General features: G+C 38.8%; 1 protein-coding gene across 1 annotated transcript in view; it reads left to right on the forward strand.

The window, feature by feature from the left end:
- The window catches only part of nbas (NBAS subunit of NRZ tethering complex), a 168,395-nt gene that overhangs the window by 114,216 nt on the left and 36,865 nt on the right, over nt 1-17,314 (forward strand). The window contains exons 45-49 of the mRNA XM_088001963.1: nt 4,542-4,882; nt 6,811-7,035; nt 10,226-10,428; nt 12,851-12,940; nt 13,638-13,821. Of these exons, the coding sequence (XP_087858089.1) occupies nt 4,542-4,882; nt 6,811-7,035; nt 10,226-10,428; nt 12,851-12,940; nt 13,638-13,821 (1,043 nt within the window). The remainder of the gene's footprint in view (nt 1-4,541; nt 4,883-6,810; nt 7,036-10,225; nt 10,429-12,850; nt 12,941-13,637; nt 13,822-17,314) is intronic.

Consider the following 17,314-nt stretch of genomic DNA (forward strand, 5'->3'; position numbering starts at 1 on the left):
CCCCAAATTGTGAGGATAAAAAAAACAACACATATTTCACTGTGAAGAAAAGATTAAACATCCCCGATGACAAATCTACAGTGAGAGGTTACATGCATTATCTTTTATCTCTTCCTTGATCTTATTCTGTTCCTTTTATTTCTTCCCGATTGGTTCACGAAACACCTTTCCTGCAGTGCCGAAACCGAATGCAATCATTTGCCTGTAACTGAAAGAGACACCGACCCACGTTTTGTATTATTAGTCAAATAACTGACACCCCGGGAGCCTGCAGTGACACCGTTGAAGTGAGCATTGATCTCAAAGGACATTGAGACCAGACGTCGCCCTCCCAGCTCTTCAGTACCTGATCCCCGGTTTTGTAAGGGTAAAAACGTTGTCAGTTCTGTTGGGAGTTCAGTAAAGGTCAGCCTGGGTGTCATCTTGTGTTTTCACGCCTCGCTTCCTCCTTCTGCTCGTGGAAGTGCCACAAATTTTAACAGTGACACATGTCTCTGTTTAAAACATGAACAAAGCAAAAACACACTCGCCCGAGAGATCGACTTTAAGGCTTGGATAATAAACAAGCAAAATGTTCACCTGAGGTGTAGGCTCAGTGCAGGGGAAGCAAGTCAACCAATATGAAAGCAAAACACAAGTGTTGTTACATTTTCCAGATGGATTCAGAGGCATACTTGGCTAACTTTTACTGAAGTGACAGAAATCTAAGTGTGATTTACAGAGGTTGCGATATCTGGTAATGCTATACAGTAGGCTTGCTGTGTGTAATGTCAGTTCTTTCTGTTCCTGTTCACTCATAGTAAAGTAAAGGATTCTTTTCTAAAGAACTGCATCAGAATCTTTAGTCTCATCAGCTGCGCTGTTCAGATGTTAAATGGAGTGCTTACTTTTTGGAGTTTGTTCAAAGAAAAAATCTTTTAGGAATTGTTTTCTAGATGCATTGCAAAAATGGTTTCTATAAATGTTGTAGGGATGGCTATTCTTGAAGACTCCAGGCCTTATTCAGAGCCTTAACCTCATAACTTTCACGAGGGACACCAGTGTCCTCACATAACCTACGTCTGTAAATGTTTTTGGAGTGATAGTTAACTATCATCCCAATAAAAGAATAAGGACAGAGAAAGATTTATTATTATCTGGTGGATTTGCTGTGCATGAATGAATAACTTAATTCATGGTCATTTGAATCAGAGAGAGGCCAATATTCTTCTGTAACAGAGAAAACAAGTCCTTCCACAAGCTATCCCAAACGGTGTATTTAATTTTCCACTCAGGTCTTTTTGATGGTGACCTAATTGATTCATTATAAATATAAATTATATAGAACATGTTGTTTTTCAACACTTGGGGTCAAATTCGAGACATTTAAAGCTGATAAAGAACCTATTTTTACGGATCATGTTTTGCTAAGAACCAACTCACACAACACTCCTGGCAAACAAGCTGCATCTATATATATATATTTCCTCTGGACCAGGAACCTATTTAGCTACACTGACAGTAGTATATACATATTTTAGTTCCTTTGCTCTAGGAGTAAAGTACATAAACTTTGAGAGCTAGCTCCTGCCAGGAAAAAAAAAATAACAGAAAACGACAAAAAAAACTTCAGCTTGAATTTTTTTCAACATAACATCACCTCCTGATCTCCTGTCTTCATCAAAAATTTAGAACCATAGGACCTCGGGAGGGTCTGAAAGATCTTTTAATTTAAAAAAAAAAAAAAAGCCAACAGTTCAAAGGGCCAAGAAATGACAGAACAGGTTGATGGTTCCCTCTACAGAAGCTTCTGTTTTTCTCCAAGTCCTGAAACTTTTTTGTTAGCCCAGAAATTGTTTCAAAACATAACTACTTTGCAGTGATTTGAATCCCGAAGCCTTCAAAGTTTTTCAAAGCTTTGTACCTCACACAGACTTGCTAGTCAGAGCTGTACCTTGATACAGGAGGGTAAGCTGCGATTTTACACACTCCGTTCAGGGGAGGGATTTGCTAATTGATCAGTTTTGCAGATGCTGGTGCATGAACTCCAACAGATGCACATTACCACACTCAAAAGCCTCAACAAAATCTAGAGCATCCAAAAATCGTGCAGGCTACTTGTACCTCAGCTGACTTTGTGACATTAACACATAGAAGCTTGCATTCCCTGAATCTCTTTCCAACTTTCCAACTTTAACGCAACCCACAAATTCACACTCCGTGTGGGTGAAATTGTCACACAGGCTGTTGTCTCCAGGGCCACTAACTTTCTGTTAACATGATCAAACTTTGACGCATTCTCGCTCAAAATGACTCATAAGTCACATGGGAAACCACATCAGCGCATGCAAAGTTTTGGGTGGATAGTCATTTACGCTAACCTTAACTCCAGCTAAGAACTTGTGATTATCCTGGCTGAAGGTATATATATATATATATATATATATATATATATATATATATATATATATATATATATATATATATCTTTTTTTTTTTTATAGTACCCCCAAGAATTTAAAACTAATTTCACCCCTGGTCATCAGACAGTGTACCAGATGATTGTCTGAGTGTAGGAAGGAAGATGATGACATCCTCCATGCAGGAGACTGAAACAGAAGCAGTGAAAAGGTGCATTGAGCAGAGCCAGACAGTGAGAATGAGAGGACATGTGTAAGTGCATGTAACTCCTATCTGCGGTTTAGGTGTTCTGTGTAGCGGTAATATAAAAGTGTTTGATCTTCTGATTTTGTACATTTTTATATGTGCTTGATGTTTTTTTATTGTTTCATCAATATTTTTTATATATATTTTTTATTTCTCACACGGCTCAGAAGGGAGCCTTCTGAGCCGTGCGACGAAGAGCTCTCCACAGACAGGAGAGTATTAAATATTTAACATCCAGACAGGCAGTGGTGTTGCCACTGTAATGTGTCTGTCTGATGGCACAGGAGACCTCGAACGTCTCAACGGCTCGTTCCCGTAAACACAGAGATAAAAACATGCTCGAGCCATGCCGCAGTGGTGCAACTGATGCAGATGTACTTGTGCACGATCAGACAGCACTGCTTCAGCACGCAACTGTCTTTATTATCCAGATCCGCATTTATGTATTTTGGATGTGTTATAGGTTGTTAAACATTGTTTTAACATGTAAGTTTTTCTCATATGATTTTGAAGCACATTGACTATTCACACCCCATGAATTAACACCACATAAACCTGCACCTACTGTGCAATGAAATGTTGAAACTACTTTATCTACCCGGCAAATACAGTTGTGAAACCAGAGATTTTGAACTTATTTGTATATTTTTGCTCTTTCTTCCAGCTATGCAGAGTAGTAAACTGAATGCTAAATGAATTTCCATTGTTTCAAGTAAAACACATTTATATTCAAGTAGGGTTGTGGTTTAACAGATTAACACCTTATCTAAGGTGTGCATAGTAATTAAGCAGCTCCATTCCCCTTTTTAAATGGAGCCCAGAATGAGGATTAGCATATAATAAAAGGTCGTACATTTAAAAAATAAAAATAAAAATGTGTTTGACAGCTTTAATGCTCCATTCATAAAAATGGTCATGGAGGGGGAAAATGTAGAAATTAACAGGAAAAAGAAGAAAAGTTTAACAGGAAGCAGGGTAGAACCCATTATCCTTCACCGACAGCCTCTATAAGTACCTCCGCCTACATGGTCTTTCCAGAAGTACGAGGTGACAAGTGACCAGAGACATGGTCGAGGTAAAAGATGGCAAAGAAAAACCTATTCTGAATTAAGCAACAAGATTTAGCTAAACATACCAGAGGAATGATTTTTGCAAAGATTTCAAATAACAGATCAAGTGGGAGAGAGTTTTACAGCTGCAGATAAACCGGTTCTGATCAGTAAGTCACATTGCTTCTGAGACTGTAGAGGAAAAATAAGTTATTTAAAAAAATGTCAATAAAGGCTTGAGACATAATTGACTTTTTTTTTTTTTACTTTTGATGCCAACAAATGTTTTAAATTGGCCAATTTTATTTATAAAAGTAAGTGTACTCTCTGTATATTTTTATTTACCCTTTTATTAATCCAGGCTGTCCTATAGAGATCTAATCCAATTTGTATTGTATACATTAACTTCGCAAGGTCTTAAAATGACTTAGATCTAACCTTAAAATGTAGTAAAAATGCAGTTTATGATAAAGAAAAGAATCAATCCCCCCCAAACCATATACATTTACAAAATACAGTGCAAACACAATTAAATTAATTATAATTTGTCACTTTTCAAATGGGTTTCTCGTAACCCATTTGAGATGGGTTATTAAGTGTTTAGTTTTTGACAAACTTTTTTTTTGCTTGTTTACAAATGAGTCCATTTTATTTGCTTCCCATTGGATTTTCTTTCAAATTACTGCTAACATTTGATGCAAGACTGCTTTGATATTCAACAAAACATACAAAACATAATTGTGTCAAAGAGTTGCTGGATGGGGAAAGGCGAGCCAGTTTTATAATATAAAATGTACTTCACAGTTTTTGTTTTTTTTTTGTTTGTTTTATCCTTGGTGTTTGCAGGTGTAAACTACAAAAAGCTGACTGATGAGTCGTCTGATCCACTGGCCACATTACAGCCGGTCCTGACCAGTCAGAATGTTCTGTCCATCTCTAAACTCGCCAATCGGCTGCCTCTGCCCGGAGGTGGCAAGGCGACGGTCTCCGCCAGCGCAGTTCACGCAGTGTGGCTGCAGAAATTGTTTTGGAAAGGAGATCCACAGCTGCTGAAACGACCCCCACACAGTGATCAGGATTACCTGCATGCTTACGACACCTGTGCCAAGTACCTGGACAGACTAGTCCCCGCAGATGCCATCCGCTTCCTGGACAGCATCACTTTCTCTCCTGACGCAGCCAAAAACGTAAGCGGCATTTTGCCATCGTATTCGTACGAATCAATATTTGCCAAACGGAGACAATGAAAAAGCAGCACATCAGAGTGAAGTTTAGAACAAACACAAAATTGTCTTCTTTTTTTTTTTCCTCTCTGTAATAGCATCAGACTGGAATTGATAGCTGGGCATACACATTTGTAACTGTTGCATTTGCGGCCAATGGATCCTGACCGCCACCCAGGCAGGACCCGTATTGTGCAGGAGGAAGGATTGTGGGGAGTTTTAGTCACTACATCAACCTGTCATGTTTCTCCCTTCCGACTCTAAATTGTGGAGCTGATCTTCTCCTGTGCCTCCAGCTTCATTTTGAGTTGTCAAAAGCCCCCCATGCTAATTTCAGACAAGTAATTCTGTTCACATCCAAACTCTGAGGCCTCAAAACTCACACCAGCCCTGATTTATAAAAGAAATTATGAAATTTCCCTGGAAATGTCAGACACATAATTACAACTCTGTGAGAAATTGTCCTGCGGTAGAATTAAAGGGCCTCAGTGCACCTTATCAATAGTAGCCCACTGTGTCTTTTTTTCTTCCCGGCACCCTACCAGCTCCCTCTCCAGACCTTTGCTTTTTTTTTTTCCCTGCCGTTTTTCCCTTATGTCCCTTCTCTTTCCCTGCAACTCTGAGGTTTAATTGATCCCCCTCTACTTCAGAGCCAATTAAACCCCAATTCCCACCAGGCGCAGTTTTCCCCCTGGTCTTTAACATGCAGATTACCTCTCAGGAACACATCGCTTTTCTATTCCTTTTCTTCCCGTCATTTTGAGCCCTTCCTGGAAAAAATCCAAACCCCTCTCACTGTCAGGACTACAGCTGACCTTTAAGTGCTACTTTGCTCTCTACAAGGAAGCCCGATCAATTTCTTACAAGCCTAAGAGGTGCGATGGGTAACTGAGGTTTGTCATCTTACCCACTGGACAAATTTTTATAAAGAGAAACTCCTAGCATTGGCAACCTCCCTTCCTCACTATTGATTTTAGATAAACCTTTTTGGTATCATACCTGAATTTACAGTTTAATACAAACTGATCTGGCCAGGAGATTCAGTGCAAAAAAGTATAAAAAAAATCCCAACCTATGTTTGGGTCAGATCGGACAGCATGTCTTGATCGAATTTAAGACGGTCAAATCGGAATTGGACTAATCGACACAGAACGGTTTATTTTTTCTTTCAAAACAAAGTTAAAGATTCATCAGGTTGAGATATGAAGTGATTTAGTCAATTTGTATATTTGTATTTCTAACTATCTGCATGTTCATACATCCTTACATGTAGTCAGTACATAAGACAATGTTGCATGATAAATGTACATATTTAACGTGACAAAATGCGAAAAAGTTCAAGGTACGATTTAATACTGTGGGTCTGAATGTTTGAAACACCATCTTGTGCTGGTGGAGAAATAAAAATCTGATGGCTTCAAAATATCTATTATGCTTGAATGAGAAGTGGCAGCTGTGAAGCCAGATAATGTTGGCGTATCCACCTCGGTTTGATTGTGTGTGCAGAACATGTCAACGGCTGTCTGCTTTCATGTAAGAGGGTAAAACCTTCAGCCAAAGGCCCTCTCCTCTCCGCATGAATAGTTAACCTGCTCACACTGAATAAAATCAATCACATTAGCCTGACTTCTATGATGTCTCTTACACACGCTTCTCTCGCTGACCTGCTTCTCCCGCGCATTTACACTTCAGGTTCCTGATATTATTTCCATCGAGATCGATTGCATACCTTCAGCATGTTATGTTCTGAATTAATAAATATCACCTGCCAATCCTGTCCTCCCTCTCTTTGCTCAATTTGACCTCAATCTTCCCCACTCATTTGCTTTTCTTATCACATTTCTCCCCGTCCTTCGTCCTATGACCTTCCATGTCCTCTATTCCCCGTCCAGCTGAGCGTCCAAGCAAGGTCGGAGGTGATAAAGCGAGCCTCCAGAGCCCTGCGCCAGCTGGCCGAAAAGAACAGGAAGAAAGGAATTGATAATAGTGGAGAGCATGAAGGTACGGACCCAACAGGAATGACTTCTGACGAGGCTCTAGCACACCTGCAGCAATCCGAGGCCCACCTGGACACTCTGAGTCATGCCTTCGTCCTGTCACTCAAAGACAGCCAGCAGGTAGGACACATCTGCCACAGTTCAGCTATGTGTTTTTTTTCTTTCAGGATGAGAATTTCTCTTTATGCAACAGTGTGTTAAAAATATCAACTTAAGAAAAAAGAAAATGTTTCAAATGAAATATATATATATATTATGCAGATTTTTTTATGTTAGTCATATGGGACTGATTTGTATTTATGCAAAGAAAAAGTATTATTGTAATAAAATATTTTTTTAAAGTACTAATGATAACATTTCTAAAGGCTGTTTAAATTGTTTTATTTATGTTTCTACAGAATTTTTTTTTTGTTTTCAATAAGATGCACATAATTGTTTTACCCAAAATGGATTGAAACACAAAATTATTTGTTGTTAAAAAATAGAGGATTTTTATTTTATCCTTTGACGAGCTAAAAAAGAAAAAAATCTTATTAAATTTGATATGAGGGACTGGTGAATTATGTATCTCAAACCCAGTCTTGGGGCCTTTCCTCCATATCTTCCCCCTTGTTTACCTATTTTGTCTTCCTGCAAACTGTGGAATAAATGTCCACTAGTCCCACAGAAGTCTTTAAAAAACTCTAAAATCAGTCATGGGAAAAATTAAAACACATCCTATGAAGCTTTAGCATCAAGCTCACTTTCTTTAGTCCTTTGTGAGTCTCGCTCATGGCCCACTATGGCAACTGTGCCAGAAATGGGTGGTATACTCAAATTCAAGTCTGCAAACAAAAGTAGCATTAAAAACGTTTGGGAGTCCTCCCTCATAAACACGTAGGTTTAGAAAAAAAAATATTTAGCATACATCAAGAGCTAGTTTATTTCCTGATAAACAAAGGGCAAAAAACTGAAAGTCCAAGGCAAATAAACTCTACATTTAAGCCAGTTATATTCAGGCAGCCCTGCCCTTTGCATTGGTATGGGTTACCTCTGCAAAGTTACTCACCTGTAATACATTGGGTTTATTTTATTATATGCTAGTATGCAAAGTATTGCAACGGATGGAAGCAACAGGCATGTTGACCAGTCTTCCAGTCTTTTGAGTATGTGTTTTTGATATTCTGACACACACGCACACGCACGCACATACAAGCAGGCATTTCTCATTTCCCTACCATGAGATGGCCTCTAGTTCGACCTCCAGATGGTGTTTGCGAGTGTTTATTCTGTATATGTGGTTGCATATTTTGGCTGGTTCTGCTCTGCTAAGCTCTTCCAAGGCACACAGAGGCCGGTCAAGGGTATATCAATGTAAATCTACTGTCTGCTGTTTAAAATGAGCCCCCTCCATATGGACATATACATGGCACATGAACCATGCTGTATCTCATTAAATAAAGTCACTCTGACTTAACCCCGCTGTCGCCTCGCTGTGCCCATGCACATGTGTAAACACTAAATGGATGCTTGGCCAGAGAAACGGACCGTTATGATTTGGTGAGCTGGGTGTTGCTATGCGACCACGAGGCTGCGCTGAGAACCGGCTTGACCGCCACACCATGTAAGTTGGTGATATTTAGCCCCCAATTTATCTGTGTTTAAGAGCACAAATCCTCCATAATAGAGGCGAAGGTACAAGCATTACAAGGCAGAGCGTTCGGGCAGAGTCACAGGTGCATGTGTGCAGAACACGTTATCAGACACGTTATCCCCTTTAATGAAACTTCACCTCTTTTAGTGGGTGAAGCGATTGCATCCTTAGAGGATAAAAAGCATATTAAGGAGTGGGAAAGGCCAGATAGTGGGAGAAAGATGGATATATGGAGTTCTATGGGTTCTTTAGGCTATAAAGAGTTCATTTATCAACAGGACATGATCCACTGCAACAACAGGTGCACTGACCTGGCAATAGGAGAACAAAATTCTGCTCTGGATTTCATACACACTGCCTTGCAAAAGTATTTATACCGCTTGAACTGTTTTTATGGTTACAGAACAATGTTTGATTGTAAAGTGTAAGGATAATGGTATATTAATCTAAATATATTTACAAATAATCTGAGACGTGTGATGTTTATTTCCATTGAACCCCTCTGATGTCCTTAAGTAAAATTCTGTTCCACCAACTGCGTTTAGGTCCCAGCTTTAAATAGGAAACATGTTCATGCAATTGTTCCAGGAAGGACTCACATATTTTTGTAAGAGAATATTTATGAACAAACAGCACCGTGAACACCAGAGAAGTAAGCTGACGACTCAAGGATAGAGTTGTGGACTTGGAAAATAAATGCATCCCACACTATCCAGATTTCATTCATGAAGCCATAAAATGTTGAACATTACATTTAAGATGCACTTTGTGGTAGTTTAACACATGAAATCACAATAATCTACACTGGAGATTGATTCTGCAAACTGGCAAAGTGCTATGGACACTGAGAATTGCTCTCCAGAATAAACATCCCAATCAAAATCTGTTCTCTGCGTTATTTTACTGAAAAGTTCAATCCTGCTCCGTAATTTTCATTCCTCTCAGAGCCGGAGCAAGGACTGATGAATTGAAAGCTTAATGTTATAGCACATTCACTCATCATCATGTCCATTGCACATAATTGGCATATTACCAAAATCGCTGTATTTTTTCATCAGGCGCTCAGCCTCAGACTATATTGCCAGGAACATGAGGGACCACAGTGAAACTGCTGCATATAAAATGTTATCCAATCAGGCACTCCTCAGGCTTTAGCTGGCACACCGCTGATGGATATAATATTATAATTAAGTATCTCATATAAATGATCTCTGTCTCATTTCAACAGAAGGAATAATAATAAGATATCAGTATCAAGTCCTTAATATTGTCTCGGTAATACAAAAGCCCATATTTGATTAAAAAAAAACCTACTCGTGTCATGATCAAAGTGTATAGCGGATTGTTAAGTGTACATCTTTTATACCAGCATCTCTAATGGAATACATTAGAAGAAATGATTTGGTTTATATCTGCAAGAAAGACACATATTTTGCAGGCAAAAGCATTAAAGTTAAAAGACATTTAAATTTAAAGAGGTTTGGGATTCACTAAGACAAAAGCCTAACTCCTACAAATGTACATCCAAAGGTCTGTAATGTACAGACGTAAACGTCTTTAATTAATGTAGTTCACATTTTAAAATACCCCTAACGCAAATCAATAAAACGTTTCCGTTCAACAGACTCTTCTTGGTTTTGTCTCAGCTGTTACTCTTTTTACCTCTCTCTACTTTAGGAACAGCGACAGCGCTACAGTCAACTTTATGATTTGTCGCGGTCTGAAAGGTCAAAAATTTGCGAGTTGGCAGTCAAAATGGCAACTGACGGACATCCTCTGGAGCAGATTAAAGAGCTTCTGTCTGTAGCTGTTGGACCGCTCGACCTGTCTGTCAAAACTGTGCTTCAGGAGGCTGTGCAGAGGGTCGTGGCAGCACTTAGGTAAGATCACTCACTTTCTCTCTGTTTCTCACTTTCTCTCTTGTCAGAGCACAAGGAACTCAAGTGAGGAATCAAAACTACACGCCAAAATAAAGGGTTTGTCATACACATTTACAGACGTTTGCAGAAGAACAAATAGTATCTCACTCCTGTGTGAGGACATAGCCAACTTACTGATTCACTATGTTGACCTATTGCCGTGGAAAACTCTTAAAAGCTTTGTTTTGAAAGCCTGAACGTTCCCTGCTTAATTGACGTATAAACACTGAAAACCGAACTCAACCTAAAATTAGATGCTGTACATAGATGTAATTTAATTCTCTGACAGCCTCACTCAAAACACATTTCACACACTAGTTTTTTACAAAAAAAATTATAATATGGTAAGAAACTTTTAAGAAACAAAGCTTAACATTTTTCTTATTTCACCACAAACAGAATGCTAAAGAGGCTTTGCTGACTAAAAATGCAAACTTAATTGAATTTTTGAGTTAAGATGTTTGTTTTTTTTTTTTTTTTTTTAGAAAATCTGGTATATATATATATATATATATATATATATATATATATATATATATATATTTTTTTTTTTTTTTTTTTTTTTTTTTTTTAAATAGACCACATCATTAGGTATCTTAATTGTTACAGAAATCTACATGCAACCAAAACTTTTTTTTTTCTGTTTCTCTTTTCTTTTTTTTTTTTGCTTGCTGAAAGAAAATCATGTCTCTTGTAGTTTTTTTGTCTGTATCTTTTTTTTTATTATCATTATTATATTTTATACAAATGCACGCTAAACAACAGCATCGTTCCTTTGCTATATTTTCACACATACTGTCTCTCACGATGATACAATAAAAACAACGATACTAAATGTGTGTTAAAATTATATGCGAATACAAAAAGAGGCTTAGGATCAGGCCACCTTAACACAACTCCCACAACCTGATCTTTGTTGGCACTTATCAGAAAATATTCAGCATATCGGTCCACTCTGGGCTCAGCATGCTGTTGGGAAGAATACTGTCAAAAGAGAAGCCTGAATGTACAGAAACTGCCTGTGGGAGTTCAGCTCTGAGCACTCAAAAGGAACGGAGAGATGATTCGTGCTGACATGCCTGTGGAGCTGCTAGATTTAAAAGCCATGCCAAATACGTGGATATTGTGTGACTCAGCGTGCAAAAACTTTATACAGTCATTACTGAGCTTGGTGAAAAACAGAGAATTGAGGAGATTCTGGGTTATTGATATGACCTAAAAGGAAGGAAGTTCTACTCATTCTTGTTGCCCTTTCAGCCTCGAGGACCCCTTTTGTTTTACCGATGGGGCCAGATCTAATCTGGCCATTTGATTGGCTTGATAAATGAGCACCAATCACCTTGATTATAGTCCTGCCTCATTTCCTGCTTTTTATGGCTGCTCAATGGTGCATGGTGCAGATTAATGGCACCCTGCATTTATACACCAGCAGAAGATGATTGTGCACATCCGCAGATTCTCATTTGTATTCATGCAGACGCGCGTGCACTACTTGTGATGAACACACACTCTCTTTCTTGCATGTGTGTTTGTGCTTTTTCTCTGATTCATTGTCTTCCAATAACTAGTGCACCCTCGTGTAGATGTTCTCCTCCAGATTTCATCCACACTTCCATATATCTGCTTGTTGGTTGTATGTATGCTTACGCAGAGCTTCGCTGTATCCAATTAGAGGTGGATTTTCTTTGTCGTGTTCATGGCTTTCAGAAATTTGCCTTTACTTATTGTTGTAGGGTTGTCCTGAAAGTGTTTGGCAGTTATGAATGAGCCAGTCTGGTTTTTGGCTCCCCCAAAAAGCTTTCCGGTCTGGTGCAGCAGGCAGAGCCGAGCCTAACGCTAATGGCTGTCTTTTGTATCTGTCATAACCACTCTGTTTGTGTGCGTCTGTGCGTGTGTGTTTTCCAAGGAGAAAAATCTAAGTGGGAAAATGCAAAAGAGAAAATGCTGTCTCATCTCCCTCATTTGTGGAAGAACATTTGTGTGTTTTGTGGTTTATATATGCCAAGATACGAGTCTTTTGCGTGGATACGGTCCCAGGAACAACACGGGGAAAAGGGGCAGATGTCGGAACCACAAAAACAGAAATACTAATGATGTCCCAGTTTCTCTTTCAGATTGCTAGTTTGTGTTTTTAAATCAATTTCATTTACAACCCATTGGACGTGAGAATTCAAATAATCATGTAAATTAACCAAACTTATAGAGCCTATGAGGTGTTTTGTACTGCTTGTTTATTTAACTTTTTCTGGTTCACTTTTAAAAACAGTGTTTTGTTTTTTTTAATTGTCTCAAGCCATCGCTTGTTGTCCCTTGACTTTACCAAAAATGTTATGATGATCCTGCATTGGTTTAAATAGAATTTTGATTTTGATTTTTGTTTCAGTGGAGACCAAACTGCCCTGACAAATTACCCTCAACCCCTTGGGATCCTGGAGGGGTTGGTGGCGTCTGTGCACAACAATGTGCAGAGCGGGTAGGTTCCACTTGTCCCCTCATGCCTATTGAAAGTTTAATCTTACCTCTTGAGGACTTGTGATCCTCAAGAAGTAAACATATCCTTTTCAACTGCAAGATTGTGTGAATCTTGAAAACGAGTCATAAGACAAAGCACACCAGCAAATCCACAACAGAATGGCATAAAATTAAAAATAATCAGGATTTCTGAGACCCACTTGATACAAAATTGTACTGAATACAAAATTGTGGTTAATTAAGTTCGGGTATTGACGGGAATGTCAATCAATTGTAGATTTCTACATTTGCACTGCAAAACATTTTTATTTGTGTGCAATAATTAGATTTTGACTGGTGTTATTGAGTACTGAGTACACTGGCAAAAGTTCAAATTTTGTTCAGGCCAGAAAAGCAGCCTTAAAGATCTTATTTATTATCGACTCAGGTTTTATGCGTTTTTTTTTTTTTTGTTTTTTTTTGCTGAATGATTTCAGGACTCTTAAATGTCACTCACATCTAGCTTTTAGGCTGTTTATCACTGTGAAGTAATTTTTGTGCAGGCTTTTTCTATATTTATTTTTTTTTTGGAAACACATAAGCCCAACCTGTTGATCTCTTCTGACAGTAACCCACACACACACATCCTCTGCCAGTCTGAGCTTCCCTTATCTCTCTTGGCCTGTCTGACTGCCGTCTCTCTGCCCTTCTTCCATCAGTGACAGCACTGTGACTTCAGATGACCTGCTGGCTTGGCTGCGTCCGTTCTGCGGTGACGCATCCCTCCCGGTGAGGCCTCGCATCGACGTGCTGCAGATCCTGGAAAGTAACTTCAGTCTGATAGACCATGACGTCCGTCTTCTGCTGCTCTACAGGACTCAGGCTGTGCTCAAAGACAGAGAGGTGATGCAAACACACGCATGCTTGTAATGGCAATCATTTACCCCCTGCACATGGAGTGTTAATTTTGTAGCACTTGAGAAATGACTTTTTATTCCCAGCATTTTTTTTTTTTTTCAAAAAGCTAAAAATTATTTATTTGCAGGAGATTATAGAGGCTTGGTTATAATTCTTTTTGAGGGTGTACTTGAAATTAAAGAGCGAAAAGAAGAATTAATTTGGAGAACTAGAAAACAGAAGAAGGGGTGGACCAAGAAATCACTCACTTCTGTGGGAAATGTTGTAATTGAGCAAAGTGGTTTGCTCCTAAATTCTGCATACTTTGCTGCTTCCACATAGCCAGACCTTCTTATAACACTTTAAAGTTGCCTCTAATCTGTAGTTTTTGATGCTTTCTGAAGGTTTTTTCCTGCCTATCAGCGTTCTGAGTGTGTTACACATTCTATCAGTGTCAAATGGTTTGTTTCACTAAATGCCTTCATTTAACAACTAATGATGAAGGGGGGGGGGCATGTTTGTCTTATCATTCATGTTCTTTAGACAATTACTAGGAAATTTAAAAAAAACTCTGTAAGAATATGTAAACTTACGAGCACAACTGTATGAAATTACTTTACATGACAGGAACATATTAACACATGGATGTGAAACATTTGTCACCTTAGAAGAAGTAACGTCCAGCTGTAATCTAATCATGGAAAATATATTTTAAAGCTATGTCAAGCTTACCTCTCTCTACATCTCATCAGTCTTTCATTATGTTGTTTATGTTCAGACACAATGATGATTTATCACTTTAGGAGCCTTGGATGGAACAGGGGAAAAAAATAGTGGGAAACTAAAAAGGTTTAAAAAAAGAAGCCAAAGAAAGTCCTTTTTTTTTACTTTAAGATGAAAATGTATTTAATTATGTTTGCAGATATGACTATCATGTGCAATCCACTTTGAATCAATTGTGATAAACATTCATTGTTTTTATCACAACAATGAATGTAGTTTTTATTTAAAGCTGCAAAATTAACTCTACATTCACATCTATATTCATTTCATAATTCTCAGGCTGTTGGCGCACGTCTGTTCATTTCGCCTCAGCACACGTTTGATTCTGCCTCCACCCTTTACCCTCCCTAGTATAACCAGCTTTTGAGTGGCTAGTCATTATGTTATCTCACTGACTAATTCATGGTCGAATTTGGTTAATTAATGTGGAAATGCATGAGCGCGGCCGCAGGCCATTGTGTGCTCAGGTAGACAGGTGTGTGGGCCCGGACTCTTTAACTAATTGGGTGAACTCCTCACATCTGGCAGGCTTTGATGAAATACTCACACTGAGGCAGACACACATGCACTCTTAAAGGAGAGTACATCCAGCGGATCTGTTAATTAATCTTGTAAAAGACATCTTGCAGTAAGGGCAAGTCTCATTTCAAATGAAGTGATGCCACGTCTCCCTTTCTCCCTTCCCCTCGGCAACCCAACGCGTTAGCAGGATTCTTGTAGTGGGGCTCTGATATAACTTTCATTAGTCTAAATTTCGGTCGGCTTTAAATATTTCTCATGTTCACAGCTCAGCTGCCACCCAGATTTAATCCATGCAGGAGCACATTCACTCACGCTTACTCTTTTATTCATTACATTTTTTTTTCTTTTAATATGAGCAACTTTTCATTGTGTCAACGGCTCAGCTGAAAGCTGCAGAAGATTAATCATGCAGGCTCCTGCCACCCATACGCAGAGCTGCCACTGATGGCAGCCAGTTGCCCTCAAGCCGTGCTACAGATTCAGTCGGTACTGACCCCATCGCGTCTTGTTGCAGCTAGAAGACAAAGAGCCCGAGGAGCAGAAAGAAATTGCTTCAGGAGAAAAAAAAAAGTCAATTGAGTAGAGAATTTGACAAGGGAAAAAAATCAGGCAGAATCGGAGTTGATATTATTCTTCTTCTGAACCCTTGGGTCCTTTACTAATCAGCACAGCTTCCTTCTAACGATGTCCCACAGGTTACCTCAGGGCCAAAGTCCTATTCAATTTATTCAGTTGTCTGTACTGCTCACCTGCAGCACAGGTGCAAACAAACAAGCTGTGATGGCTGCTGTATTTTTTATGAAAGCTATTAGATATTAACACTTTGACCTACAATGAAATGCAAGAGTAAAATAGAAACACCTGCCTAGTCACAACACGCTTGCAGTTGCTCACAAAGTCAATGTTTTATTTTCTTGATTTTGTTCAAATATGCACCAATTTGTACGTCTGAATTGGATAACCGAAGAGCACTGGCACAGATAATATCACCTCGCTGTTGTGATGTATTGCTTTTCTTCATGCTTCAAACACGGAGGTGAGATTTTCCTGTTATTGGAATATTATGCATCTCTTTATTCCTGGCAAATTTGTAGTCTGTTGAAAAAGAGGCTAATAACAATTGTTGAAGAATGGATGCAGGAAGGACGGCGCAAATCTTGACCTGGCCATAGTGCTTTCGCATTACATAATGTGAAATATATATAAAAAGAAACGAAGCTTGTTTCTTTAAAGTTAGAGTAACATGTACTTCGGCTGCTGGAAACCAAAACATGTAATGAAATTTCCACTTTATATAATGAGGCAATTGGCAGAAACTTTTATAAACAGCTGCTGCATTAGCAGTGTTATAATGTAAAACCAACTTTTTTAGCTTTATATAATGTTCTAATGTTGTTCTCTCATTAAACCTGTTTTATTAGGGTTAGGCCAGAGTAATATCTTCCACAATCCAGTGTGAAAGACACTGCTTTGATACAGGCTTTCCTGTATGTGGTTTTGCCCAAGACACAAATAATCAATTGGTTTTCCTAAAACCTCGCGTGCTGTCCAAATCCGCAGTGCCCTCACTGGTCACAAATTATGTGGATGCCTTTGCTCCTCCGAAGCAAATGGAGACAAGTGAAAAGAAGTCAGCTCTATTGGAGAGCATGAACACAACACTTTCGGAACTAAAGCTGGGTTAGGTTGCAGGACGGCCTTTACGTCGCTATGGGAAAAATTAATACAGCCTTGAAACACAGAAAGGGCATGAATTCCACTAACTCGCTTAGCTGAGGTCAAAGCAAGCAATAAGGTTGTTTTAAAGGATAATAATCTAAGCTCAACTTCTCCCAGAGGTTCAAAGGGAGAAACGGATAGAACAGTTGGAACAGTGGGAAGGTCCCACGATAGACCTCAGCACTTTGCCCCTCCTCACATAGACATCACTGGTGCCAGCCATTCAAGGATAGCACCTCATCAAATTTAAGCTTTTGATGAGGTCATGCAGGGGGCATTTCTCATTGTGAGACACGAAATAAATGCTATGAAAGAAAACCCAGGAAGAAAACTCATAAAAATATGGAAGCTGTCTGGGAAACATTTTTAAGCACCAGATGACAAAACAACATAATGTTTTGTCATAAAACATAATGAATGTATGTTTTATAATTGAATAAACGGTATAATACATGCCAGTCCAAACAAATGTATC

Source organism: Poecilia mexicana, unplaced genomic scaffold (genome assembly GCF_051168715.1).
Source record: "Poecilia mexicana isolate PSO_F unplaced genomic scaffold, ASM5116871v1 scaffold_21, whole genome shotgun sequence".
NCBI classification, from domain to species: Eukaryota; Metazoa; Chordata; class Actinopteri; order Cyprinodontiformes; family Poeciliidae; genus Poecilia; species Poecilia mexicana.